The following is a 27,744-nucleotide window of genomic DNA, read 5'->3' on the forward strand; positions in this document are numbered from 1 at the left end:
CACAGAGATATTGGACAGTGCCAGTGATTTCTGTAAGTCTTTGGCAGATACTGTAGGGTTCATTTTTACCTCTCTGAGTATTCTGAGCTGAACTCTTGGCATCATCTTTGGTGGATGGCCACTCCTTTGTAGAGAAGCAACAGTGCCAAACTCTCTCCATTTGTAAACAAATTCTCTGACTATTGATTCATGAACATCCAGACTTTTAGAGATGGTTGACAGCTCTTTTGACCGAGCGATGATGCACATCAGACAATGCTTCTCATCAAGACATTTCTTATCAGGTGTGTGTTTTATAGTGGGCAGGACAGCTTGAAACCACTCATCAGTGATTTGGCACACACCTGACTTAAAATGTTTGGTAAAAATTGGTTTTTAAATGCTCTGTGAGTCTCACTTACTTTTTTCCCCCCTATTCTGTCATTGTTTGCATACTATCCTCAAATAAAATATGAAAACCTATAAATGTCTGGGTGGTTTTAGTTAAAGCAGACACTGTATTTTCATCTGTGTGATTTTGACAAAGATCAGATCACATTTGATGGATGGACTTGCAGATATGGGCAGATATGTGAGAAATTCTAAAAGGTTCAGATACTTTTCATACCACTGTATATGGTGTTTTTCTGGATTTAATATTAGATTTCTCTGAAATTATCAGACTAGTCTGTAATATTGGCTGAAAAAAAAGTTTTAAAATGACATTGTATAATATCGACATTGGTTTTTCATTATCAGTTTTGGGCCAATATGCATGTTGCCTTCAAAGTGAATGTATAAGCCAACTACCTTTGTACAAGGGCTGGTCACAGCTTAGCACAGCATTTATGCTTATTGATGTAGTGGTGCAATATGGGCACTTTTTCCTTAACTTAAGTTGAAGTTTTTCTCTTATTTTTCACAGAATGCTTATTTGGAAAACCTTGAAGTTGTTACATTTATCATTATTAAATCATTCAATGGGGTATCACAATGCATTAGCCATAGCATGTTAAGTCCACGACCGCGTATATTGAAATCTGTTTAATATCGGAATCAGATTTTTGGAGTTGGACAATGTCAGGATATCGGTTTAAAAGTCATTTTCGGACAAACACATTAAATACACTGGCTACTTTGACGGTATTTTAAACATGCGAAAACAAAATATGGAGAAAGATGTTGAACAGATATGCCTTTCTTCGTTTTTGTTACATTTTTTTCACACACCCATGACGAATATGTGAAGCATGCAGTGTTGTGCCAGTGGAACTATGATGAAAGGTTACTGATGTGTATCACACCAATTTTTAAATCTGGAGATAAAAATGATCTGAGCAATTACCTACCAATATCTATTCTGCCTACCCTTTCCAAGGTATTGGAAAGAGTAGTCTACAACAAACTCAGTAACTATCTAGACAAGCTAGACATCATTGTACCATTGCAGTATGGATTCAGAAAGAAAAATAGCACATATATGGCAGTACTTGATCTAACAGAAAAAATCCACGATACAATTGACAAAGGTGACTACGGAGTCGGCGTTTTTCTGGACCTATCCAAAGCATTTGACACTATTAAGACCGATATATTAATTAAAAAACTACAACATTATGGGATTAGAGGCCTAGCACTAGAGTGGTTCAGTAGCTATCTATCTGGAAGACATCAGTATGTCAAGATTAACAATTCCGAATCATCATACAAACTCCTCAATCATGGAGTCCCCCAGGGCTCCATCTTAGGGCCACTCCTCTTCATCCTTTACATTAATGACTTTGTTAATTCCTCATCTGTTTTTTATAAAGTACTATTTGCTGATGATACAAATTTATTCTTTTCCCATAAACATCCCTCTGCACTTGAGCAAATCATAAATAGTGAACTAAAGAAAATAGACACATGGTTCAAATGTAATAAACTCTCTCTAAATATCAATAAAACAAATTACATTGTGTTTCGCTCCAATAAAAAACAGCCCATCACACAAATCTGCTTAAACATAAATGGAGAAACCATTGAAAGAGTCTGCTCTACAAAATTCCTGGGAGTCCATATTGATGAGTACCTTAATTTTAAAAAACATATTGATGAGCTCACAAATAAACTGTCGAAATATGCTGCGCTGTTTTTTAAACTGCGACATTATATCCCACTATCTGCACTTCTCACCCTGTATAAATCTTTATTTGAGCCACATTTACAATATTGTAATATCATATGGTGCAACACATTTCCAACCTATCTAAAAAAGCTTGAAATCCTACAGAAAAAAGTCATACGTGCCATAACATGGTCTGGGTTCAATGCTCCTACTAAATTAATATTTCACCACCACCACCTTCTGAGGCTAAAAGAACACAACTACTTTCAAAATGCTTGCATAATGTATCAGGTCATCCATAAACTAAACCGTAAATTAAGTGATCTCATCCCAATCAGTACTCCTCAGCACACATATACTACTAGAAGAAAACATCACATCACAGGAAAAACCAGAAGTCTATAGTCTACAAGCGTTGGGATTGTATGCAGAGGACCACAGATCTGGAATGAACTGGACGAAACACTTAAAATGTCACACTCCATCTCTATTTTTAAGAAAAAACTGAAAACACATCTCCTTGCTATGTATGTTTAATATGCTGTCTTTGAATAACATTCCTTAGGTATCACATGTCAAATCCGATGTAATCAGAATTTTGAAATTTCCCATAGTTAATTGCATGTATGTGTATGAATGAGTGTATGTGTGTGTTGTTTGACTGGGCCCCTACTAAAAGCTTTAAATAGCTTATTCGGAGTGTCCCTTTCATACATCTTGTCAGATGAATTGCTTGTACTGTATATATGACCATGTTCATGTGTGTACCATGATACGATGTGTGAATAAACTAAACTAAACTATCATATTTGAGGTGAACGTTTGTTAATTTTGGCATTATGAGCGTTTTTGTGATCAAGTTCATTCTGATGCTAATGGGTGGATTTGGGAAGACAGTTCATTTTTATTCAGGTTTTGTTAAACTGCAGAAAATCAACTTTCCCAACACTGTGAGCTCGTAAGACCCGGGCTAATTGCCAAGTGTTCAATTAGCAAATGAATTGAAAACTATTTTGATCATCGATGAATCGTTTTGAGATGTTGTTGAAACAAATGTGATCCAAATCTTTTTTGAGCCTATGGTCAAGGTTAAATTATCTTTTTAGTAACACTTTATCAGAACTCGATGAGATAAGACTATCATAAGACCATCATAAATATGACATGAGACTGTCATGAACATTAATGAATGCTTATGACAGATGTAATTAAGTGTCATAACCCTAACGCAGTTCCTAAACTGTAATCCAAACTCAAAGATATTTGAAAGAAATCTCAGTATTGCATCAAAAGTGACATTGACAGAGATGCACTAAGGACCCAAATGCATGACTAGGCATGTGCTGGTTACCAGTTTCAAGGTTTACCGTGGTATGAAAACGTCACGGTTTCAAAACCACTGAAATTTTCCGTCATACCGTTGTACGGTATTAGCTATTTTTTATGTCCCAAAAATGCAGCAAGAAATGCGTTGCATGGAGCAGCAGTGCTCACCCCTCCCGCTCCGGTTGTTGCTTGAATAGACACAATGGCTGAAGGTGTTGAAACTACACCTGAACTTTGTCCCCCTTCAAAAAAGTCACTAATATGGGTGTACTTTGGCTACCGAAAAGAAACAGACGGCCGCGGCTTAGAGGAGGAAGGATAGCAGGACCTCCAATATGATTTCACATTTACAGTGGGGCAAATAAGTATTTAGACAACCGCTAATTGTGCAAGTTCTCCCACTTGAAAATATTAGAGAGGCCTGTAATTGTCAACATGGGTAAACCTCAACCATGAGAGACAGAATGTGGGATGTGTTTGATTTTTAAAGAATTTATTTGCAAATCATGGTGGAAAATAAGTATTTGGTCAATACCAAAAGTTCATCTCAATACTTTGTTATGTACCCTTTGTTGGCAATAAAGGAGGCCGAACGTTTTCTGTAACTCTTCACAAGCTTTTCACACACTGTTACTGGTATTTTGGCCCATTCCTCCATGCAGATCTCCTCTAGAGCAGTGATGTTTTAGGGCTGCCGTTGGGCAACACCGACCTTCAACTCACTCCACAGATTTTCTATGGGGTTGAGATCTGGAGACTGGCCAGGCCACTCCAGGACCTTGAAATGCTTCTTACGAAGCCACTCCTTTGTTGCCCTGGCTGTGTGTTTGGGATCATTGTCATGCTGAAAGACCCAGCCACGTTTCATCTCCAATGCCCTTGCTGAGGGAAGGAGATTTTCACTCAAAATCTCTCGATACATGGCCCCATTCATTCTTTCCTTTACACAGATCAGTCGTCCTGGTCCCTTTGCAGAAAAACAGCTCCAAGGCATGATGTTTCCATCCCCATGCTTCATAGTAGGTATGGTGTTCTTCGGATGCATTTCAGTATTCTTTCTCCTCCAAACACGAGAACCTGTGTTTCCACCAAAAAGTTCTATTTTGGTTTCATCTGACCATAACACATTCTCCCAGTCCTCTTCTGGATCATCCAAATGCTCTCTAGCGAACCGCAGACGGGCCTGTACGTGTACTGGCTTCAGCAGGGGGACACGTCTGGCAGTGCAGGATTTGAGTCCCGGGCGGCGCATTGTGTTACTGATAGTAGCCTTTGTTACTGTGGTCCCAGCTCTCTGTAGGTCATTCACTAGGTCCCCCTGTCTGGTTCTGGGATTTTTGCTCACCGTTCTTGTTATCATTTTCACGCCAAGGGGTGAGATCTTGCATGGAGCCCCAGATCGAGGGAGATTATCAGTGGTCTTGTATGTCTTCCATTTTCTAATAATTGCACCCACAGGTAATTTCTTTACACCAAGCGTTTTACCTATTGCAGATTCAGTCTTCCCAGCCTGGTGCAGGTCTACAATTTTGTCTCTGGTGTCCTTTGACAGCTCTTTGGTCTTGGCCATAGTGGAGTTTGGAGTGTGACTGACTGAGGTTATGGTCAGGTGTCTTTTATACCGATAATGAGTTCAAACAGGTGCCATTAATTCAGGTAATGAGTGGAGCCTCGTTAGACCTAGTTAGACCTCGTTAGATGAAGTTAGACCTCTTTGACAGCCAGAAATCTTGCTTGTTTGTAGGTGACCAAATACTTATTCTCCACTCTAATTTGGAAATAAATTCTTTAAAAATCAAACAATGTGATTTTCTTTTTTTTCCCACATTCTGTCTCTCATGGTTGAGGTTTACCCTTGTTGACAATTACAGGCCTCTCTAATGTTTTCAAGTGGGAAACTTACACAATTGGTGGTTGACTAAATACTTATTTGCCCCACTGTAAGCCCTTATTCATATTAATGACAGGTGTCATGTCATCATTATGGTAGATAGAGAGTACTTATATAGCACATTTATCTACATGTTTTTACCATGCGCAAAGCACTATACATTAGCACACATTCACATATATATGATGCTGCTGCAAGGCGCTGCAAATCCATTAGGGGGTTCAAATTAGGGTTAGTTCAAATAAAACCAAGTTCAAATAAAATGTAACCATATTTTTTTGTTATATACTGTATATTTCTTAAATGTATTTACATTCATTAAAAGAAGGGGAAAACACATTATTTTATTTTACATATTTTTTCTTTTTTAATGAGAAAAAATTATGATGCATATTTTTCTTATTGATTATTCCTTTTTTTTTGTTTGATTTAAAATGTACATACACATACATACATACATACATACATACATTATCGCTGGCTTATCCGAGATCAGGTTGCAGAGGCAGCAGCTTCAGTCTGGAAAGCAGGGAAGCCCAGACTTACCTCTCCCCAACCACATCATCCATTCCGGGGCGTTCCCAGGCCAGTTGGGAGACATAGTCTCTCCAGCCTGTCCTGGGTCGGCCCCGCAGCCTCATCCCAGTGGGACGTGCCCCCAACATCTTACCGGGGAGGCGCCCTGGAGGCATCCTGATCAGATGCCCAAGCCACCTCATCTGGCTCCTCTTGATGCGGAGGAACAGCGGCTCAATTCCAAGCGCCTCCCGGATGACCGAGCTTCACTTTATCTCTAAAGGTGAGCCCCGACACCCTACAGAGGAAACTCATTTTGGCCTCTTGTATCCGGGATCTTGTTCTTTTCGGTCACAACCCACAACTCCTGACCATAGGTGAGGGTAGGAACGGAGATTGACCGGTAAACAGCTTCGCCTTTCGGCTCAGCTTCCTCTTCATCACAACGGACCATCATGACTGCAGATGTGGCACCGATCCGCCTGTCGACCTCCCGTTCCATTTTTCCGTCACTCGCGAACAAGACCCCGAGATACTTGAACTCCTCCACTCGGGGGAGGACCTCATCCCTGACCCGGAGAGGGCATGGTCTCAGATTTGGAGGAGCTGATTCTTATCCCGACCACTTCACACTGGCCTTTGAATCGTTCCAATGAGAGTTGAAGGTGCGACTTGATGAAGCCAACAACACTACATCATCTGCAAAAAGCAGAGATGCAATACTGAGGCCACCAAACAGGACACCCTCAACACCTCAACTGCGCTTAAATACAGTGCCTTGTAAAAGTATTCGGCCCCCTTGAATCTTGCAACCTTTCGCCACATTTCAGGCTTCAAACATAAAGATATGAAATTTGATTTTTTTTGTCAAGAATCAACAACAAGTGGGACACAATCGTGAAGTGGAACAACATTTATTGGATAATTTAAACTTTTTTAACAAATAAAAAACTGAAAAGTGGGGCGTGCAATATTATTCGGCCCCTTTACTTTCAGTGCAGCAAACTCACTCCAGAAGTTCAGTGAGGATCTCTGAATGATCCAATGTTGTCCTAAATGACCGATGATGATAAATAAAATCCACCTGTGTGTAATCAAGTCTCCGTATAAATGCACCTGCTCTGTGATAGTCTCAGGGTTCTGTTTAAAGTGCAGAGAGTATTATGAAAACCAAGGAACACACCAGGCAGGTCCGAGATACTGTTGTGGAGAAGTTTAAAGCCGGATTTGGATACAAAAAGATTTCCCAAGCTTTAAACATCTCAAGGAGCACTGTGCAAGCCATCATATTGAAATGGAAGGAGCATCAGACCACTGCAAATCTACCAAGACCCGGCTGTCCTTCCAAACTTTCTTCTCAAACAAGGAGAAAACTGATCAGAGATGCAGCCAAGAGGCCAATGATCACTCTGGATGAACTGCAGAGATCTACAGCTGAGGTGGGAGAGTCTGTCCATAGGACAACAATCAGTCGTACACTGCACAAATCTGGCCTTTATGGAAGAGTGGCAAGAAGAAAGCCATTTCTCAAAGATATCCATAAAAAGTCTCGTTTAAAGTTTGCCACAAGCCACCTGGGAGACACACCAAACATGTGGAAGAAGGTGATCTGGTCAGATGAAACCAAAATTGAACTTTTTGGCCACAATGCAAAACGATATGTTTGGCGTAAAAGCAACACAGCTCATCACCCTGAACACACCATCTCCACTGTCAAACATGGTGGTGGCAGCATCATGGTTTGGGCCTGCTTTTCTTCAGCAGGGACAGGGAAGATGGTTAAAATTGACGGGAAGATGGATGCGGCCAAATACAGGAACATTCTGGAAGAAAACCTGTTAGTATCTGCACAGAAACAGAAACATACCCCAAGCGACTTGCAGCTGTAATTGGCGCAAAAGGTGGCGCTACAAAGTATTAACGCAAGGGGGCCGAATAATATTGCACGCCCCACTTTTCAGTTTTTTATTTGTTAAAAAAGTTTAAATTATCCAATAAATTTTGTTCCACTTCACGATTGTGTCCCACTTGTTGTTGATTCTTGACAAAAAATTAAAATTTTATATCTTTATGTTTGAAGCCTGAAGTTTAAATTATCCAATAGACATGGGACTTCCGGTGATGAAGCGTTAGGAGTAGACGCGTCCGCTCCGGCTCCTACTCTTTTTTTTGGAATATTTCGCTTGGATTGCCCACTTCCATTCATAAAGTTGCCACATTTTAAAACATACGTTAAAATGACTACAAGGGCAACAAAACAACAATCGAAAAAAGACTCTCCGCCTGCAGAATCGACAATAGAGGAGGCGGTGAATATGGCTGCGCTGAGTAGGCTATTAGAAGATCACAAAGCCGCCCTTTCTATGGAGTTCAAATCCACAATTTCCACACTTGAGTCAAAGATCGATGCTTTTCAGACAACTTTGAACTCTTACGAGCAGCGCATTTCATCTCTTGAATCAGATGCAACCTCAGTGAGTTCCCGCTTGGAGACTCTGGAAGCTAAATGTGCGGAGCTAACTTTTAGCAACGCTAAGCTAAATGCCAAGACCTCCGTTTTGGAAGCGCAACTCCGCCGAAACAATATCCGCATCATTGGACTACCAGAGTCAATCGAGGGCGCAAAGCCTACTGCCTTCTTTGCCTCTTTGCTTACTGAGCTCATTGGGAAAGACATTCTGCCGAGCCCCCCTGTGCTGGATCGTGCTCATAGATCGCTAACGGCTAAACCAAGGCCGGACCAGAGGCCGCGACCGGTCATCGTCCGGTTCCATGATTTCCAGACGAAGGAAAAGGTCATTCGGGAAGCTCGGAAAAGAAGATCGGACATGGCTTATCTGGGTAAGCCCATCAGTCTGCACGAAGACTACACCCCCGAAGTTATGGATCAACGCACGGCTTACCGGGATGTCATGCAACAACTGTACAAGAAAGGATTCAGACCTTCTCTCCTTTATCCAGCTCGGCTGTTTATCATCACTGAGAAAGGAGACCGAATTAGATTGCAGACTGTAGAAGACGCTAAGGAGTACCTTCAAGCCCAACCGAGCTAAGTAAACCATGCTAATGTAGCATCTGAACTATTTCAGCTTGTTTGTCATTCACTCACTTTTTGACATCATGCTAGACTTGCAAGATCCGGCGAAGGGCAACATGAATGCGTTTTTTTTTTTTTTTTTTTTTTTCCCTTTCATTTTTTTCCCAAGCATTCGGTGTTATACTCGGGTTGCTTGCACCATGTGTTCTATATTTGATATGCCCATATTGAGCTGTATACACGTAGCTGGTTTGTGACAAGGGGCTTGCTCGTCTTTTTTCTTTTTTCTTATGCTACTTTTGGACACTATATACCCATGTCTGTATTAAATGATGCCCTGTTCGCTTATCTAGTTACTTATTTATTTACTTTCTCGCCTTCTTGGACATGATAGTTAAACAGCAACATTTTGCATTTACCTTTATCGGACTCCAATATAGTGCCTTGGTCTCTTTGACTATTTACACGATTTTGACGTAATTTCTTCTTTCTTTTGTCTTCCTCTCAAATTTATATTATTATTATTATTATTTATTTTTTATTTTTTTTGTGTCTGCTCACCTTTGTTAAAAAAAAGGGACAAAAAAAAAGAAAGTATATATTATTATTATTATTATTATTATTATTTATTTATTATATTTCAAAAAATCCTCAGCAGCTGTTCTATGCATTATTGTTTTTAGTTTTACATGGGCTAATCTGATCCAACCTATCCTTTTCTCCACTTTTTTTCAACTGGAGCCAGAGTAAGCGGTAGTAGGAGACATCGGGAAGTCAGTATCTTAATGATACAGAAATTCGATAGTCCCGTAGGATTTGTTTGTTTGTCACGTCGAATGTGTGGTGATGTGTGTGCGTGGTTTTTCTTTGTTTATTTTAATTTTTTTCTGTCTTTACTTCCCCTTCTCAGTAGCTCAACTAACATCCAGCTGAAGTTCTATCCTGATGGGTAGGAGAAATCTCCGAGTTGTGTCATGGAATGTCAGGGGTATGAATAAGATTGTCAAGGCTAACAAGGTAATTTCACACCTTTGTCATCTTGGGGGAGACCTGTGTTTTTTACAAGAAACTCACCTCCGCGATTCTGAAATTTCACGTTTAAAGAGAGCTTGGATGGGACATCTTTTCCATTCAGGGTTTACCCAGAGGACAAGAGGTGTAGCCATCTTAATACATAAGGATATTGTTTTTGAACTTTCTAAAACCATCAATGACCCTAATGGTCGGTTTGTCATAGTTTCGGGTAAATTGCTAAACACTCAGGTTACTCTCGCTTCAGTTTATGCCCCTACCTTTGATGATGAAGTATTTGTTTCCAATTTTTTTGCGTCATTACCTAATATTACTGACCACCTTGTCATCATCGGGGGTGATTTTAACCTTGTACAAGATGTTGCACTTGATAGGTCGTCTACAAAACATATTAACCTGACGAAATCAGCTGCCACCTTAAAATTTCACGCAGACCAGTTGGGATTGGCAGATCCCTGGCGGACTATGTTTCCCTCAAAGAAAGAGTATTCCTTCTTTTCTCATGTTCACCACAGTTACTCGAGAATAGATTTTTTTATATTAGATAACAAACTCCTGCATAGAATTGTTGATTGTAAGTATCATAATATTGTCATCTCCGACCATGCTCCGACATCGATAGATATTACTTTTCTTACAGACAGCCCCCCTCAAAAACCCTGGAAATTCAATACACAGCTGCTTTCAGATGCAAAATTTAAAGAATTTCTCTCAGAGCAAATAAATTTCTTTTTTGAAATGAACGACCAACCTGACATTGGAAGCAATATATTATGGGACTCTTTTAAGGCCTACACCCGCGGTCAAATAATTTCATATACATCTAATCTGAAAAAAGCAGAATCTACTAAACTGGCAGAACTTTTAAATGACATTTCAAACATTGATGCCGATTATGCAACAAACGCTTCTTCTTCCTTGTATAAAAAAAAGGTACAGTTACAGTCTAAGTACGATTTGATGTCGACTAGCAAGGTAGAAATTCAGCTTTTACAAACAAGGCAACGTTTTTTTGAACAAGGCGATAAACCTGGTAAACTACTAGCATATCAGGTCCGTGCTGCAGCTGCTTCCAGACTCATACCCAGGATAACTTCTCCGACTGGAACAGTGACGTCAGACCCTAAGGAAATTTGTGATGCATTTTCTTATTATTACTCATTGCTCTATACCTCAGAAAAAACAACTTTTATTTGGCCAGACCCCAATCCTCTAGACTTTTTAACATACCCTCAAGTAAACATTGATAACTCGCCCGATCTAGGAGCCTTAGTAACACTATCTGAGGTACAAGCTGCCATTAGTGCACTACAAAGTTCGAAATCACCGGGACCAGACGGGTACTCTACTGAGTTCTTTAAAACCTTTTCTGCCAAACTGGCCCCTATACTAGTGAGGGTATTTAATGACGCTTTTAAAAGGAAACACCTTCCTTCTACGTTCTTGGAAGCATCATTGATACTTTTGCTTAAAAAAGACAAAGACCCTCTTCATTGTAGCAGTTACCGACCAATTTCTCTTCTCAATGTCGATTTTAAAATATTGTCCAAAGTACTCGCTATTCGACTTCAGAAGGTTTTGCCGACACTAATAAACCCAGATCAAACCGGTTTCATTACAGGGCGTCATTCTTTTAATAATACAAGGCGGTTATTCAATGTCATTGCTTCCTGCAAAGATTCTGAAACTGCTGAAATAATTTTATCATTAGATGTGAGAAGGCCTTTGACAGGGTGGAATGGGGCTACCTGTTTTTTATCTTGGAAAAATTTGGTTTTAATTCGAATTTTGTATCGTGGATTAAACTCCTATACAGATCCCCAGTAGCGAGCCTTAATATTAACGGACTCAAATCCAAACTGTTCCCCATGTCTCGTGGCACTCGTCAAGGATGCCCGCTCTCCCCGTCCTTGTTCGCGCTAGCGATCGAACCTTTAGCCCTGTGGCTCCGTGAGGAAGAGAAATTTAAAGGGATTTGTCGATTTGGCCTCTCCAACAAACTATCATTATATGCAGATGACTTGTTGCTCTACATATCCAACCCAGTTGTCTCTCTCCCCCCTATTTTGGCCATTCTGGAACAGTTTAGTAAATTGTCAGGGTATAAAATTAATTTACACAAGAGTGAATACCTCCCTCTTAATTTACCTGCTGAAAACCTTCCTCAATCTCTTTTTCCTTTTAAGAAAACTAACAATGGGCTGAAATATCTTGGCATAATTGTGACAAAATCCCTGTCTGAACTATTTTCTAAAAATTTCAAACCCCTTCTTGACCGTTGTAAACTAGATTTAACTAAGTGGTCCACACTCCCTTTGTCATTACTTGGTCGGGTCAACCTCATTAAAATGACAATACTACCTCGTTTTCTTTACGTATTCCAACATATTCCCTTAGTTATACGCAAATCTTTTTTCACTACACTTGATCAGATCATTAACTCTTTCCTATGGGGGGGTAAACAAGCTCGGATTAAAAGATCAACTCTCCAGCTCCCCAAATCTCTCGGAGGTCTGGCTTTACCAGACTTCCGACGATACTACTGGGCTAGTAATATTGGCAAAATCCTTTACTGGAATACAGGCGTAGCAAACAACAGACCTCTCTGGGCATGTATGGAATTATCATCCGCACATTTTTCATTGTGGTCGGTCGTATGCGCACAGTTACCTTTACCCATTAAAGATATATCTCAAAATTTTATAGTCCTCGAGACTTTAAAAATATGGAGGCAATTCAGAGAACAATTTGGACTGCATATTGGATCAAGACTAGCCCCAGTTAGCCAAAATCACTTATTTCCTCCGGCGTGTTCAGACCTAGCCTTCGACTCGTGGTCGAAAAAGGGCCTGCAAATTCTTGACGATTTTTATATTGATGGCATATTTCCCTCATTTGCTGACTTGTCAAAGAGGTTCACTCTTCCAAGCTCTCATTTATTCCGTTACTTTCAGATACGACATTTTATTCAAAAACTTTTCCCTCATTTTCCAAATCGCCCACCTGAAACGCCGATGGATGCCTTTCTTGTACTCAAACCAACACAGAAAAGCTTATTGTCTACTTTATATGGTTTAATTTTTAAAATCAATCCAACTTTTTTAAATTCTCTTAGAACAGCGTGGAACCAAGACCTCAACATTAATACATCTGATGAACAATGGAACAACATGCTTCATCTTGTCCATTCTTCATCAATTTGTTCCAGACATCAACTCTTACAGTGCAAAATTCTCCACAGGGCTCATTTTACAAATGCGAGGTTGGCCAAAATTTTCCCGGGAAGATCTGATGCATGTAATAGATGTAAACTCTCGCCAGCCAATCATGTACATATGTTTTGGTCATGCCCCAAACTAGTTGTCTTTTGGCAAACTGTATTTGACACTTTAGGAAAAGTGCTTCGCACTAAGCTGAATCCGGACCCCCTAACGGCAATTTTTGGAACATCTCCCTCACCTGCTTTGTCCAAACCATCAAGAAAAGTGATTGCTTTCACAACACTACTTGCTAGGAGGCTAATTCTCCTTAAGTGGACTCACTCATCCCCACCTACACACAACAAATGGATCCAAGAAATCCTGCAAAACCTTAGACTTGAAAAAATTAGATTTTCCTTAAAGGGTTCCCTCCAAACCTTTGATACAATCTGGCAACCTTTTCTACTCTACATAGATTCCATACCTATTGAAGCTGAAAACCATTGAGCTACTAACACCCCCTCCCTTTCTTTCTTTTTTTATTTTTATTTATTTATGTATTTTTTTGAATATATATATATATATATATATTTTATTTTTTTTTGTGTGTGTGTGTTTTTTTTTTTTTTTTTTTTTTTTGTTTTGTTTTGTTTTTGTTTTGTGTTTTTGTTTTTTTGTGTGGGTGTGTGTGCAAGTTGTGAATGAGAACGTCTGCTGTCTTGATCGTGCCGGGAAGGTACCCTTATCTTGACCTTATTGGAATGAAGCTTACTTTGTGTTATCAAAACCTTATCTAGCATCAACTAACATTTATGTGTCTCTACCCTTGTTGTGTTTTGCCTGTACCGATCCCATTAAAGTATGAAAATTCAATTAAAAAAAAAAAAAAAAATTATCCAATAAATTTTGTTCCACTTCACGATTGTGTCCCACTTGTTGTTGATTCTTGACAAAAAATTAAAATTTTATATCTTTATGTTTGAAGCCTGAAATGTGGCGAAAGGTTGCAAGGTTCAAGGGGGCCGAATACTTTTGCAAGGCACTGTATTTTGTCCATAAAAGTTCAGAACAGAACTGGTGACGTAGGGCAGCCTGGGCGGAGTCCAAACCTCACTGGAAACGGATCCGACTTACAAGCAGCTACACGGACCAAACTCTGACAACGGTCCTTCAAGGATAGCACGTCCCATATCAGGGATTCCGATACCCCTTACTCCTGGTGGACCTCCCACTGGACTCCCCAGGGGACATGGTCGAACGCCTTCTCCAAGTCAACAAAACACATGTAGACTGGTTGGGCGAACTCCCATGACCCCCCGAGAATCCTATTGGGGGTATAGAGCTGATCCACCGTTCTGTCGCCCGGATGACCACATTGTTCCTCCTGAATTCGAGATTCGTCTTCCCGACAGAGCCTTCTCTCCGATACCCCTGAGTAGACCATCCTAGGGAGGCTGAGGAGTGTGACCCCCCCTATAATTGGAACACACCCTCCGGTCCCCCTTTTTAAAGAGAGGGATCACCACACCAGTCTGCCAATCTAGAGGCACTGTCACCAGTGTCACGTGATCTTGCAGAGGCGTGTCAACCAAAACAACCACACAACATCCAGGGCCTTCAGAAACTCCAGCCGGAACTCATCCACCCCCAGAGCCTTGTCACTGAGGGGCTTTTTAACCACCACATCACGCCACCAAGTGAAATGCCAATGCCAATGTTTATTCTGTATATGCTGGTAGCCTTTTTTTCCTCCTCAGACAAAACTTTTTGACTCTTTGTTGCTCTGCCATCTTTGCAGAATTCGCGCGAAAGCTTCAGCATTGACTACCGTCTTTACGATGAATGGGCAAAGGGGAAAGTGACGTATGCAGTAAAGCAGAAGTTCTTTTTAGGCGGTAGGGTTCCCACCACCGTCCTCAAAGTTAATTAGTGCCGGTGAAAGCAATTCAGACTCCCTCAAGATATAAAAGAGGTGTCATTCAACTTGTTATCAGTCGACATTTCATCACAAAAGTTATGAAAATATTTTATAAAGGTTGAAAAACTACCTAGTTTTGCTTTAAGAACTACAAAACATTTATATAAATTTTTACTTTAGCGGAAAACATGGAATTCGATGATTTACCGTATTGGCCCGAATATAAGACGGTGTTTTTAGCATTGAAATAAGACTGAAAAAGAGGGGGTCGTCTTATATTCACGCTCTAGACCAGGGGTCAGGAACCTATGGCTCGCGAGCCAGATATGGCTCTTTTGACGGCTGCATCTGGCTCGCAGACAAATCTTCAATTAAAAAAAAAAAAAAAGTTTCGTTATGTAATGAGAGGGCGCTAGAACCTCGGGGAAAACGGGCGGGCGTAAGGGCCACAGGAGAAGCGTTAAAATTAGAAACCAGTAAGGGGCGCTCACATTTTTTCCTTTGGCAAGCCAGTGATAAGGCAACATTCGGGACAGGTGCGGCAGTGGAGAACGCAAAAGTCTGATGATGCGTCTGGCAGTTGGTTTAAATAATAGCTATGCATCCGTAGCGTGGTGCAGACAGAGATGAAATGCTTCAGTCTGTTGCTACACATTTAAATTTGTTTTATTTCCATTTTTCTTTTACAGCTGAAACAAGATAAAACTAACAACGTCCGTCTCGCATTGCTGCACACAGACGGCTCATTTCTTATTCACTCTAAAATGCTAATTCTTATATAATTATATTAATAAACACATTTTTTTGTGTCATCGAACTTCTGCATTTTAGACACTACTAGCATCCACTCGTCGTCCGCGCGCCATTACGAACACATCTGCAGTCATACATAAACATACTTAAAGCTCAACATATTTCTGAACTATATTAACGCACAATACATATCACAACCATCCTAAAATAAAGCAATCCGCTAATATAAACACTCAAATTATACTATTTTTCTCACCTGAAACAAGAAAAAAAAAATACTTTTAACAACGTCCATCTCGCATTGCTGCACAGACGGCTCTTTTCTTATTCGCTCTCAAATGCGGACAGTTATTGCCCATGCACGCCAAGAGGCCAACACTACCCCCTACTTGTTTAAAACCGTAAGTACAACAGTCATTTTAGACTGAAACTTGTGTATTTTGCACAAACACAACGAAATAAGATTAAACATTTTAAACATAGGTTGAATCTTTCTGTGGACACAACAAAACATTAAAAATAACTATTGTAATATTATCTAATTATTATTTAAAAAGAATTCAGACACTTATTGTACTTTCAAAGTGTTGAAATTACATAAAATGCACATTTCTTGTATTTTTAGTTTTAAACATATTGTATGGCTCTCACAGAATTTCTTTTGAAAATATGTGGTGTTCATGGCTCTCTCGGCCAAAAAGGTTCCCGACCCCTGCTCTAGACATTATACCCATTCACGACGCTAGATGGCGCCAGATATCATTGAAGTGATGTTCTGTCATGACAGATCTCAGCTACTCTCAAGTTTAACCAGTTTGCATTATTTTATTGCAATTTTTTTTCCTTATTCAGATTTGTTTCAAGACTACAGTTACAGTTAGACTTCACTTTGATGGTTAATGCAGTTATTGCAATTTTGTTGTTTTATCACAATAGATCAGTTTATTTACATTTCAAAAACCAGAAGCCATTCATTTACGAATTTGATTGCACTTTAGTTTACGTATTTAAATATTCAGATATTAAGATTTGAATGAGGCAAAATGACATGCTTTTTCTTTTTTGTTTCGGATGTAATGTAATTATTTTCTGTATAATAATTAATTTGGTGTTCAAAAAGTCTTTTTTTTTCAAACTTGAGTCTTTAAAAAGAGGGGGTCGTTTTATAATCTGGGCCGTCTTATATTTGTGCCAATACGGTACTTTCGAGGGCCACACAAATTTAGTGGCAGGCCGTATCTGGCCCTCGGGCCTCGAGTTTAACACCTATGATGTAAGAAGTCCTGAAAAGACGCCTAGTGTGTAACGTCTAAAAAATGGTTTGTTTTTTTTAGCCTTTGTTAGTTTTGATTGCTATATAAAGCAGAGATATGAATTCATCAGATGGAAATCGGCATGACAACATTCCGCGAGCGATTCCGTCGTGGGCGTAATCGCCGGCCAAGCCTACCATAAAGGTGTACAAGTCCATCGCTGCTTCCAGCATTGCTTTCAGGTTCCGCATGTGATCTCTTCCGGTGTCTGAAGCAGGCAGGCCCACACATTGGAGGAAGCATGACGCCGTGTCTTGTTTCTTGAGGACAAAAAAAGGAAAATACCAAGAAAATGTTTACAGATTTACATTCAGAACTTCTGGATGTATTTCAATCCTAACCGTAAATTGCGTGAAAGGGTTATAAAACATACAACAAAAGCAGAATTCTTTTTGATGAGTCACGTTTTGTGTTTTTTTTACTCACTCGGCCGGTTAAGTCGCAGGTTGCGTCTCTGTATCGGTCATGCGAAACGATGAACATTCAGTCATAATAAAAGGGTTACAAAAGTTCAGAATAAAATTTACGGATTGGTTCTCATTTAGGTATCTTACCCTTGTTGACTTGATGATCCTGTTGGGTGGAAAAGATATTTTAATATTGTACGTTTGTGGAACACATTGTCACTGTGTAATTCCCCTGTTGTCAATTAAACGGACGTGAAAGAACAGATCCAATAAAAGTTCTTGTCACTAAACCAGTCTGACTTAACACACACACACACACCAAAAAGCAACGGACCCAGAATTTCCACAAAATTAATAGGAATTCCCCCAATACCAGGTAGGAAATGATCCAAAATCAATAGGAGGTGATCCTTAATTACCCAAAAATCAAGACAAAGTGGCCTAACATCAATTGAAAATGACCCCTAAATTATCAAAAACGGAAAATAAACAGAAACTGACCCAGATTTAACTACACATGATCCTTAGATGACCAAAAATCAACAGGAGGTAACCTGAAATTAATAGGCTATGACCGAGGATTGCCTCAATATCAACAGGAAATGACCCTTTATTGTTAAAAAAAATCAGGAAGTGGCCGGAAGTCAATAGGAAGTGTCCCGGAGTTGCCCCAAAATGAACAGAAACTCAACCAAAATTGCCAGAAAGTGACCAAAATTGCCCCCAAAATCAACTGGAGGTGATCAAAAGTCAAAATCAACAGGAAGTGCCCTTAATCAGCAGGAAGTGACCTGGAAATACAGTGATCACTCGTTTTTCGCGTTTAACTCATTTGCTCCCAAAAACGTATAAATTTTTAATTGTTTTAGTGTCCCAAAGACATATTTATACGTCGTTTACGTAGGGTTGTTCCGATCATGTTTTTTTGCTCCCGATCCAATCCCGATCGTTTTAGTTTGAGTATCTGCCGATCCCGATATTTCACAATCCAATTGCTTTTTTTGCTCCCGATTCAAGTCCAATCATTCCCGATAATTTTTCCCGATCATATACATTTTGGCAATGCATTAAGAAAAAAGTGAATAAAACTCGGACGAATATATACAATGAACATACAGTACATAAGTACTGTATTTGTTTATTATGACAATAAATCCTCAAGCTGGCATTTACATTATTAACATTCTTTCTGTGAGAGGGATCCACGGATAGAAAGACTTGTAATTCTTAAAGGATAAATGTGACTTTGTATATTGTGACTAAATATTGCCATCTAGTGTATTTGTTGAGCTTTCAGTAAATGATACTGTGGCCATTTAACTGTTCTGCCCAAATGCATGATGGGAAGTGCAACCATGACTGTGCGTAGTGCTACCAATTGATATATCTTCTCTGCGTTGGAAAATAACATAGGGTGTTAAGAAAAAGATCAATTAATACCTTGCTTCCCCACATTGCTTCCCATGATACTTCTAATCGTAGGGAGAGGGATTGTAAGGCTTTAGCCAATTAAAAAAGGCTCCAAAGGCTTCCAAATTTCACTCACTCATAGTCATTTTCTCTATATAGGCAAAACGGCGCCATTAGAGATTCAGCGCGACAATGCGTGACTGGGTCGTGCACCGAATGCATTAATTGCATTGAATATTTTAATGTGATACATTTTTTAAAAAAATAATTACTGCCATTATCGGGATAAATTTGATAACCCTACCTTAAGCCAAACAAAAGACTCCAGATGAGTGTAACATATTATGTCTGTAACGTGAAATACAATTAGAAAACGATTTAATTAAAAAAAAAAAATATATATATATATATATATATATATATATATATATATATATATATTTTTTTTTTTTTTAAAAGGCATGTCCGATATTTTTTTGCCGATTCCGATACTTTGAAAATGATGTGATCGGACCCGATCGGGACATCTCTACTTTTACGTTTTTTATACAAGAGACATCTCTGGGTTCTGATTCAATTTAGCTCCAAAGCACAAAGCTGAAAATCCATTTTGAAGCAATAAAACTGGCCACTAGATGGCAGTAGCGCATTTGGTAAGACCTGCAACGAACGGCCGGGCCACACGGCCAGGGCGCAGGCAGAAGACGACCGAATGGAGAACAACCTAGAGGACGCCTGGGATGCCAGGCACTGGACGACCAAGCAGAACGACCGGGACCACCAGTGCAGCGGACGATGCCGTTGAGTCCGTGCTGCTCGCCGAGCAGACCCCGCAGAGACAAAAAAAAATCCATCTTTATGAGACAGGCCGCGATGAGGGAAAAGTTGACCCGGCTGTCGCGGCCACAACAGCGTCATCTCTCAGTTAGTTATGTGTAAATAAATTTACTTTGCTATCAGAAGCTCTATTTGTCTTGTTGTTTATGTTATTTTGTAGAACGAAAACATTATTCAGATGTTTTGGATGTAACTAAAGCAGAAAATAGCTATGTTAAAGTCAAAGTTATTTTTGAAATGTATGCTTTCACAAAAAGCTCAATTTCTCTGTTTTTTCATCAGAAATTGGAAAATCGCTCAATCGCTATTTTCTAACGCTGATTTCTAAACAATGGAAAAAGTCCTAACTTTTTTTCTGCTGAAAGAAGAGAGTCTAATCTTTCTTTTGGTGATTCCATGTTTATAAAGCAATAGAACAGAATTTTCTGTGGGCCTCGCGAAGGGGTTTGCTCCGGTGAAAATGGCTGGGAGTGAATGAGTTAAATATGATAAGTCTTAAACATGTTGCTGTCCCACTGAATTATTTTTAAACAGGAATAAAGTAGAAAAATGCTTGTCTATATTAAATGCCTCATTGAGTGAGTCCACTCAAATCAGCTCAAGCTGCTCACTTACACACAATGAGTTGCCACAGCAATTGTTTAACGAGTTAAACGATGATTGACGCATGCGGCGCTTTGAAGTTTCAGCTTTCATGCTTCTCTGGCAAGATCAAACCCTAACGTCTGTCAATCATCATTAACTTTAATAACCATCTCCAGCGCACTGCCTGACCAAGAAAGTGGCAGGAGCTAGACTGAGAGACTACGTGATCGGATCGGGACAGCTCTATCAAATACTGCATTTATATATGGCAGAAAACACTCGGGTGTCTTGAAGTTCCGCTCTGAGACCCCCCATTTTGGCATACTTTCAAAATTGTCCAATATGCATGTGTGATACATCATTGGAAAGCTTAAAATCTCAATTTTCTGGGGGAAGAAATATTTTTAACAGGATGGCATTTTAAAAAAAAAAAAGTTTTTTAAACAGCAAAACCCTATCTGGAGGTGAGAGCACGCGAGAGAAGAATTACAGACACCATGACTTTAACGAGATACTGTATTATCACGTACTTACCTTGTTTCAATCCAAAAACTCAAGACACAGTTGTTAATGGCCACAGCTGGATTTTTGGGGGATTTTATGGGTGAAACATGGTAATATAACAAGGGTCGCAATGCAAAAATTGCATCATCAAGGAGTGGTCGAGAGTTTCTTTTTCATATATTTACTAGGGCTGTAAAAATTATCGCGTTAACGGGCGTTAGTTATTTTTTTAAATTAATCACGTTAAAATATTTGACGCAATTAACGCATGCACTGTATGACCCGCTCGCACATTGCCTCAAACAGATTACAATGAGGCCGTTTACGGACATTAAGAGTGAAGCAAATGCCACGGTTGGGGGCAACGCCGTTCCATACTAATTTTTTCTGAACGTGGGAGAATTAGTAGTTGTGAGATGTTTATGCTGTATGTACAATGCAATGCAAATTGCTATTTGTGCTCCACACATATTTCGGTAAGTTTTCTTTCTTTTAGTGGCAATTATGTCTCTCTTGTTGTATTTTGGGTTAGATATGTAAAGAGATATATATTTTATAAAGGCGAGTGGACACAGGCGTTCTTTGGACCGCGCCGTTTATTGGCATAAGCTTCAGCAACTCATTCACAACAAACATAAGTATCGTTTAGTGAAAGCACAACAAAAATAATATTCCTTTCTCTCAAAAAAAAATAATGTTCACAAAAAGAAAAGCACTTCAGTCTATAGTAATGAGGCCCTATTCTCACACAGTTAAACAACAATGCAAAATGAACTGGCATTCCATATTAAAATAGCTATGCAAAATACACGTAAAACTTACTCAGACTTTGGTCACTCTATTCTTATTATTGTTATTTTTCTTATTATTATTATTATTATATTAACTCTACTTTTGATTGAAAATATTACAAATTTTATTAAAATGAAAACATGAAGAGGGTTTTTAATATAAAATTACTATAACTTGTAACTATAACATTTATCTTTTGAGAACTACAAGTCTTTCTATCCGTGGATCACTTTAACAGAAAGAATGTTAATAATGCCATTTGTGGATTTATTGTTACAATAAACAAACACAGTACTTATGTACAGTATTTTGTATGTATATATCCGTCTTGTGTCTTATCTTTCCATTCCAACATTAATTTACAGAAAAATATGGCATATTTTAGAGATGGTTTGAATTGCGATTAATTAATTTTTAAGCTGTGATTAACTCGATTAAAAATTTTAAACGTTTGACAGCCCTAATATTTACCCTTTTAAACTTTTTTTTCCATTTTTCTTTGTTTGGATCGATTATTTATCATCTAACATATCAGAGAAAATGTGACAATAACAAAAAAAAAATACAATTAAGCGATAGTTATGAGGTAGATATCCGTGAATTATTTACAGACGCCATATTTTTCATTGTTACATAATTTGTTTAAAAGTTTAAAATATGTGAGTGAATAATTTTTTTAAAGTCGTTTTCTTTTCTTTTCTTTTCTTTTTTTTTTTTTAAGAAATATGAGACATCAATTAATGGTTCTAAGCTGAAAACGACAGACATTTTGAATAATAAATATAACTACCTTCGTTTTATGGCTGGGTTGAAACAAAAGCGATTGCGCAACGTCTGCAAACATGGGTTTTCAGGGTAAAACGGACAAACTAAAAATAGTTTGGGGGCTTAATGCGCCATGAATCTGCTATGGCAGCATATAGACATATTGTTCTATCAAACACAACAGTTGTTTTGGCTTAAAATACAGCAACTTCTTTTAAAGAGGAGTGCAAGAGCAGAAACTGCTTTTTCAGTCTTGTCTGTGTTTTCCGCCATATCTATTTAGTTTGAGCGCGAAGTAGCGAGGGATCACTGTACCTCAAAAACAACAGAAAATTACCCGGAATTGCCCTAAACTCAAAAGGAAGTGCCCCAAAATAAACAGGGGTCTATCAAACAAGCATTAAAGCATTCCCATGCAATTTTACCAGAAATTGCAATATCCACTCAACAAGTTGTTTACTTTTTTTCCTATATTTATTTGTAAAACTAAATTATAAATTTAATGGAAAGCATTTCACTCGTTGCTGCCATTGAAGGCGATGGAGGTCCAATCCATTTAAATTAGCAGCAATTATTCGCTACCAGCCTTACCAATTCAGTTGGATTGGACGTCAATCGCAGTCAGTAGCAGCCATTGACTTCATAGTGTTTAGGCCGGCAGATCTCTTACCAAAGCAAACACACACGAGGTAAAGCAGCAAGAAAATGTAGCCTGATCGCATGATGCTGCAGGTCTCATGAGGTTGAGTCACTGGGTAGGAAAACAGAGACAATGTGTGAAACGTGAAATACAGGACTGATCAACAACAGCAACGTAGACATATTTGCTGGGATGCTTTGACCATACAATATCCATGTTTTTTTTTCTCATCCACTTTTTCACCTTGCCACAGAGCCATGCACTATGACCAAAACTTACTGTTTCAATTTGGAAACATTCCAAAAATTCCTGCGACACAGGCTTTTGTTCAATTTCACCCCTAACGTTTCTGGTTGCGGCAAGAACAAGTATTTTTCGAAAAAAAAAAGCATCATTCATTTCAAATGGCAAAACACTTAACATTTCAATTTTCAAAATGTATCTATTCCTAAATTTTAATAAATCTGATCCACATAATTTAGACAGCAAAAAATTCAGGAACTCATGTCGCACGAAAGTTAAACAGTTTTTTTTCCCAAAAACGTATGGTTCTGCCAAAATTTGACAAAAAAAAAAAAAAAAAACCTCCCTATTGTTTTCCAATGGTCTCATTAACTTCCAATGGGAAAAAAATGACCTGATATAAATAGGAAATTATCCCTTAATGCCCCAAAATCAACAGGAAGTGACCCAAAATTTAACGGAAGTGACCCCGGAATGCCCCAAACTGTACAGGATGGGACCCAAAATCAACAGGAAGTGACCAATGAACAGCAAGTGACTCAGAAATGTACTAAAACCAACAGTAAATGACCCCGGCATGCCCAACATGTACAGGATGTGACCCAAAATCAACAGGAAGTGACCCATAATTACACTAAAATTAAAGAAGTCACCAGAAATTCCCTAAAATCAACAGGAAGTCACCTCAGAATGCCTCAAAGCGCTCAGGATGTGACCCAAAATTAATAAGAAGTCACCAATAAACAGGAAGCAACCCTGAAATTCCTTAAAATCAACAGGAAGTGACCCCGGAATGCCCCAAAGTGTACATGACGTGACCCAAAATCAACAGAAGGTGACCAGTGAACAGAAAGTGACCCAGAAATTCCCTAAAATCAACAGAAAGTGACCCAAAATGTATCGGAAGTGACACCAAAATGCCCCAAAATGTATAGTGATGGACCCTGGAAAGCCCCAACATGTACATGACGTGACACGAAAATGAACAGAAAATGATCCAAAATGTAAAGGAAGTGACCCAGAAATTCCCTAAAATCGACAGGAAGTTACCCAAAATGTGTAGGAAGTAACCCCGGAAAGCCCCAAAATGTACAGGATGTGACACAAAATCAACAGGAAGTGATCAATGAGCAGGAAGTGACCCAGACATTTCCTAAAATCAGCAGTAAATGACCCCGGCATGCCCAACATGTACAGGACGTGACCCAAAATCAACAGGAAGTGACCCGTAATTACCCTAAAATTACCCAAAATTAACTCAGTTCCCGCCATTGATAACGATAGATTGCCAATTCATTTAAACTGGGAGAACTGCCTGTTAATGTTCATCTTTGAGTGGCATTGACGGCTCTAGATGTCCAATCCATTTTGACTGGGAGAAGCAAATGAACCGGTTTATTTGCCCCTCCCAGCCAAAATCGCCTTGTGCTATCAATGTCAGCCAATGAGTTAACAAGAAAATGACCAGAAAATGGTTCCAAAATGAATAGGATGTAAATGAAAATCCACAGGATTCTTTCTCCAGACATGGCATTTTCTAGTTTGATAATACCAGAACACAGACTGCAATACGTTGCAACGTGATCATCAGATAGAAATCAGGGAGCTGCCATCAGATACTTTTCAGTAACACCCATGACCTTCATCATTGCATCAGAATTGGTCTGATGCATTGTCTGTCTGCGTCACTGAGAAGAATGCTGAAATTCAACACGGTTACCATCGGAACAATAAACACAAAGGGCGCATAATGCTTTATTTTGAAGAAAACAATACAGGAATAGGGGGGAAAAGCAACCTGCTTGATGTCACGTGTTCTCGTTTTTCGTTGTGTAATTCTCTTTAAAATTTTTGTTGCTAAGGAGACCCCATGCATGAGTTAAATTGCCTCTTGACAACTCATTAACTCCCTATAATGTGCAATCCATTTGAACTGCCAATGAATTTTAATTAGGGCTGTCAAAATTATCGCGTTAACGCGCGGTAATGAATTTTTTTAAATTAATCAGGTTAAAATATTTGACGCAATTAACGCACATGTCCCGCTCAGACAGTATTCTGCCTTTTGGTAAGTTTTACAGCAAGTTTTTTTGTGCTGTCTAACAGCAAACTCTTGTGGTCGCTTTGCGACATGGTTTATTGCTTTCTTGCCAGTTCAATATGGCTGCACGACATCTCGGGCTGACGCCTGCGTTGTAATGTTGTGCTTATATGATCCTTGGACAAGATTTGTCCGTAAGTATGGTTGTTGTAAAGAATGTACATATTATGTTAGTAAGCGAAATGTTCTATTTTTTGTATGAGACGCTTTTGTTTATGTGTAGTGAACCTGTATAGCGTGCTAAGCTAACATTGTTGCGAATGCAATGCTTGTGTACTTTGTTTTTGTAGTTTCACTACGGTCTAAAGAGGACAATGGTTTGGCCATTTTATTGATAAATCAGATGAAAAAGGAAGAAGTCTGATTATTAAGGCGTCGTTCACTAGCTGTCTAGCTTTGGAAAAAGTAGACACTTCGGAGTGAGGACAGCATAGACAGATTTAAATGACAGTAGAGTGAAATGCCCACTACAGTCCTTATGTACCGTATGTTAAATGTATATATCCATCTTGTGTCTTATCTTTCCATTCCAACAAATTATTTTACAGAATATATATATAATTTACAGAAAAATATGGCATATTTTATAGATGGTTTGAATTGCGATTAATTGCGATTAATTACGATTAATTAATTTTTAAGCTGTAATTAACTCGATTAAAAATTTTAATCGTTTGACAGCCCTAATTTTAATATGAATGAAAGTTGTCCAATAATGACTTTTTAACTGGTAACGGATATCCCGATATTGTCCAACTATAAAAATCCGATCCCGAGGTCGTGGACTTGACATATTCATTATCTTTCTATCATTCATCGTTTATTTAAATTTTGCACCATGAATGAAAATGGTCTGATCACATAACAAATCCCAAGCATCTTTAGAGACATCTAATGGTCAATAAGCATAACTGCTGTGCTCAGCTTTGACCAACCCATGTACAAAGGCAGAAGTCTTCATGCATATTGGCCCAAAACTGATATCAATATTGTCCCTATATCATTTTAAAATGCTTTTATCGGCCTATATTATTGTTTACCTAATAAAATTGGACAACTCTAAAATAAATTATCAATATATCCAACAATAAGCAACATTCAGTTTCTCGTTTTCATTCCAATTAATTGCGCACAGTGAGATGAATCGCGATCGATCGCATTGTTATACACCCTCAGTTGCGATAATCACATGAGAATGTTACGATTAATCACATTGTCATGCACACAATCTAATACCGTAATGGCCCGAATATAAGACGACCCTGATTATACGACGACACCCTCTTTTTCAAGACTCAAGTTTGAAAAAAGACTTTTTGAACACCAAATTAATTTTTATATAGAAAATAATTACAGTACATCTGAAACAAATCATTATAACAATATATTTGAGAGATAAAGCATGTTATTTTGCCTCATTGAAATCTTAATATCTGAACATTTAAATATGTAAACTAAAGTGCAATCACATTCGTAAATGAATTACTTCTGGTTTTTGAAATGTAAATAAACCAATCTATTGTGATAAAACAACAAAATTGCAATAACGGCATTAACCATCAAAGTGAAGTCTAAATGTAATTGTAGTCTTGAAACAAATCTGAATAAGGAAAACATTGCAATAAAATAACGTAAACTGGTTAAACTTAAGAGTAGCTAAGATCTGTCATGACAGAACATCGCTTCAATGATATCTGGCGCCATCTAGCGTCGTGAATGGGTATAATGTCTAGACCCCGAATATAAGACGACCCACACTTTTTCAGTCTTATTTCAATGCAAAAAAACACCGTCTTAAATTGGGGCCAATACGGTAATTCATTCAATTTTTATTTGTGTGATTCAATCAACATTTTTAGGTATTTCAACGAAGGTCTGTTTTTGCGCTACTCAATTTTTTACTATTTTTTACAATTTTTACACTTTTACTGAAAATGAATATCGGCTCCAAAAATCGGTTATCGGCCCCTCTAACTACTAATAATCGGTACCGGTCCTGAAAAATTCAAATCAGTCGATCGCTAACTTGTAAATATTGCCGTCAATGACAGAAAATGAGTTAAAACAATATTTTAATGTTTTTGTTGTTTTCGTCGATGATGACGATAACGTAAATATTTAATCGACGGACAATTTTTTCATGATGATGACGAGATGATAACAAACGAAAAACTTGTCTTGGGAGACTAAAAGGTAATAAGATTAATGCCAGTTTTCGTCTGACGAGACAAACACAAGAGGAAAACGAGCTATAGTTTACGTCAAAAGCTAACAATGTGTGACATTGTCTTATTGTACTTTAGTTAGCCTGCATCATAACAGTTTTTAGTTGTGTCACTCATGTGACATACTACGCCCCTCCACTCACCAGTGTCCTCTATTGGCTTG

General features: G+C 38.6%; 1 protein-coding gene across 1 annotated transcript in view; it reads right to left on the reverse strand.

Annotated features, from left to right (window-relative positions):
* LOC130920220 (uncharacterized) overlaps window positions 1-27,744 on the reverse strand; it is a 112,542-nt gene that overhangs the window by 78,975 nt on the left and 5,823 nt on the right. Inside the window, exons 2-5 of the mRNA XM_057843257.1 lie at window positions 23,043-23,123; window positions 17,627-17,645; window positions 17,499-17,526; window positions 17,210-17,332 (exon numbers count right to left, since the gene is read on the reverse strand). Of these exons, the coding sequence (XP_057699240.1) occupies window positions 17,210-17,332; window positions 17,499-17,526; window positions 17,627-17,645; window positions 23,043-23,094 (222 nt within the window). The 5' untranslated portion in view covers window positions 23,095-23,123. The remainder of the gene's footprint in view (window positions 1-17,209; window positions 17,333-17,498; window positions 17,527-17,626; window positions 17,646-23,042; window positions 23,124-27,744) is intronic.

The sequence above is a fragment of the Corythoichthys intestinalis genome, chromosome 8 (assembly GCF_030265065.1).
Source record: "Corythoichthys intestinalis isolate RoL2023-P3 chromosome 8, ASM3026506v1, whole genome shotgun sequence".
Classification (NCBI taxonomy): Eukaryota; Metazoa; Chordata; class Actinopteri; order Syngnathiformes; family Syngnathidae; genus Corythoichthys; species Corythoichthys intestinalis.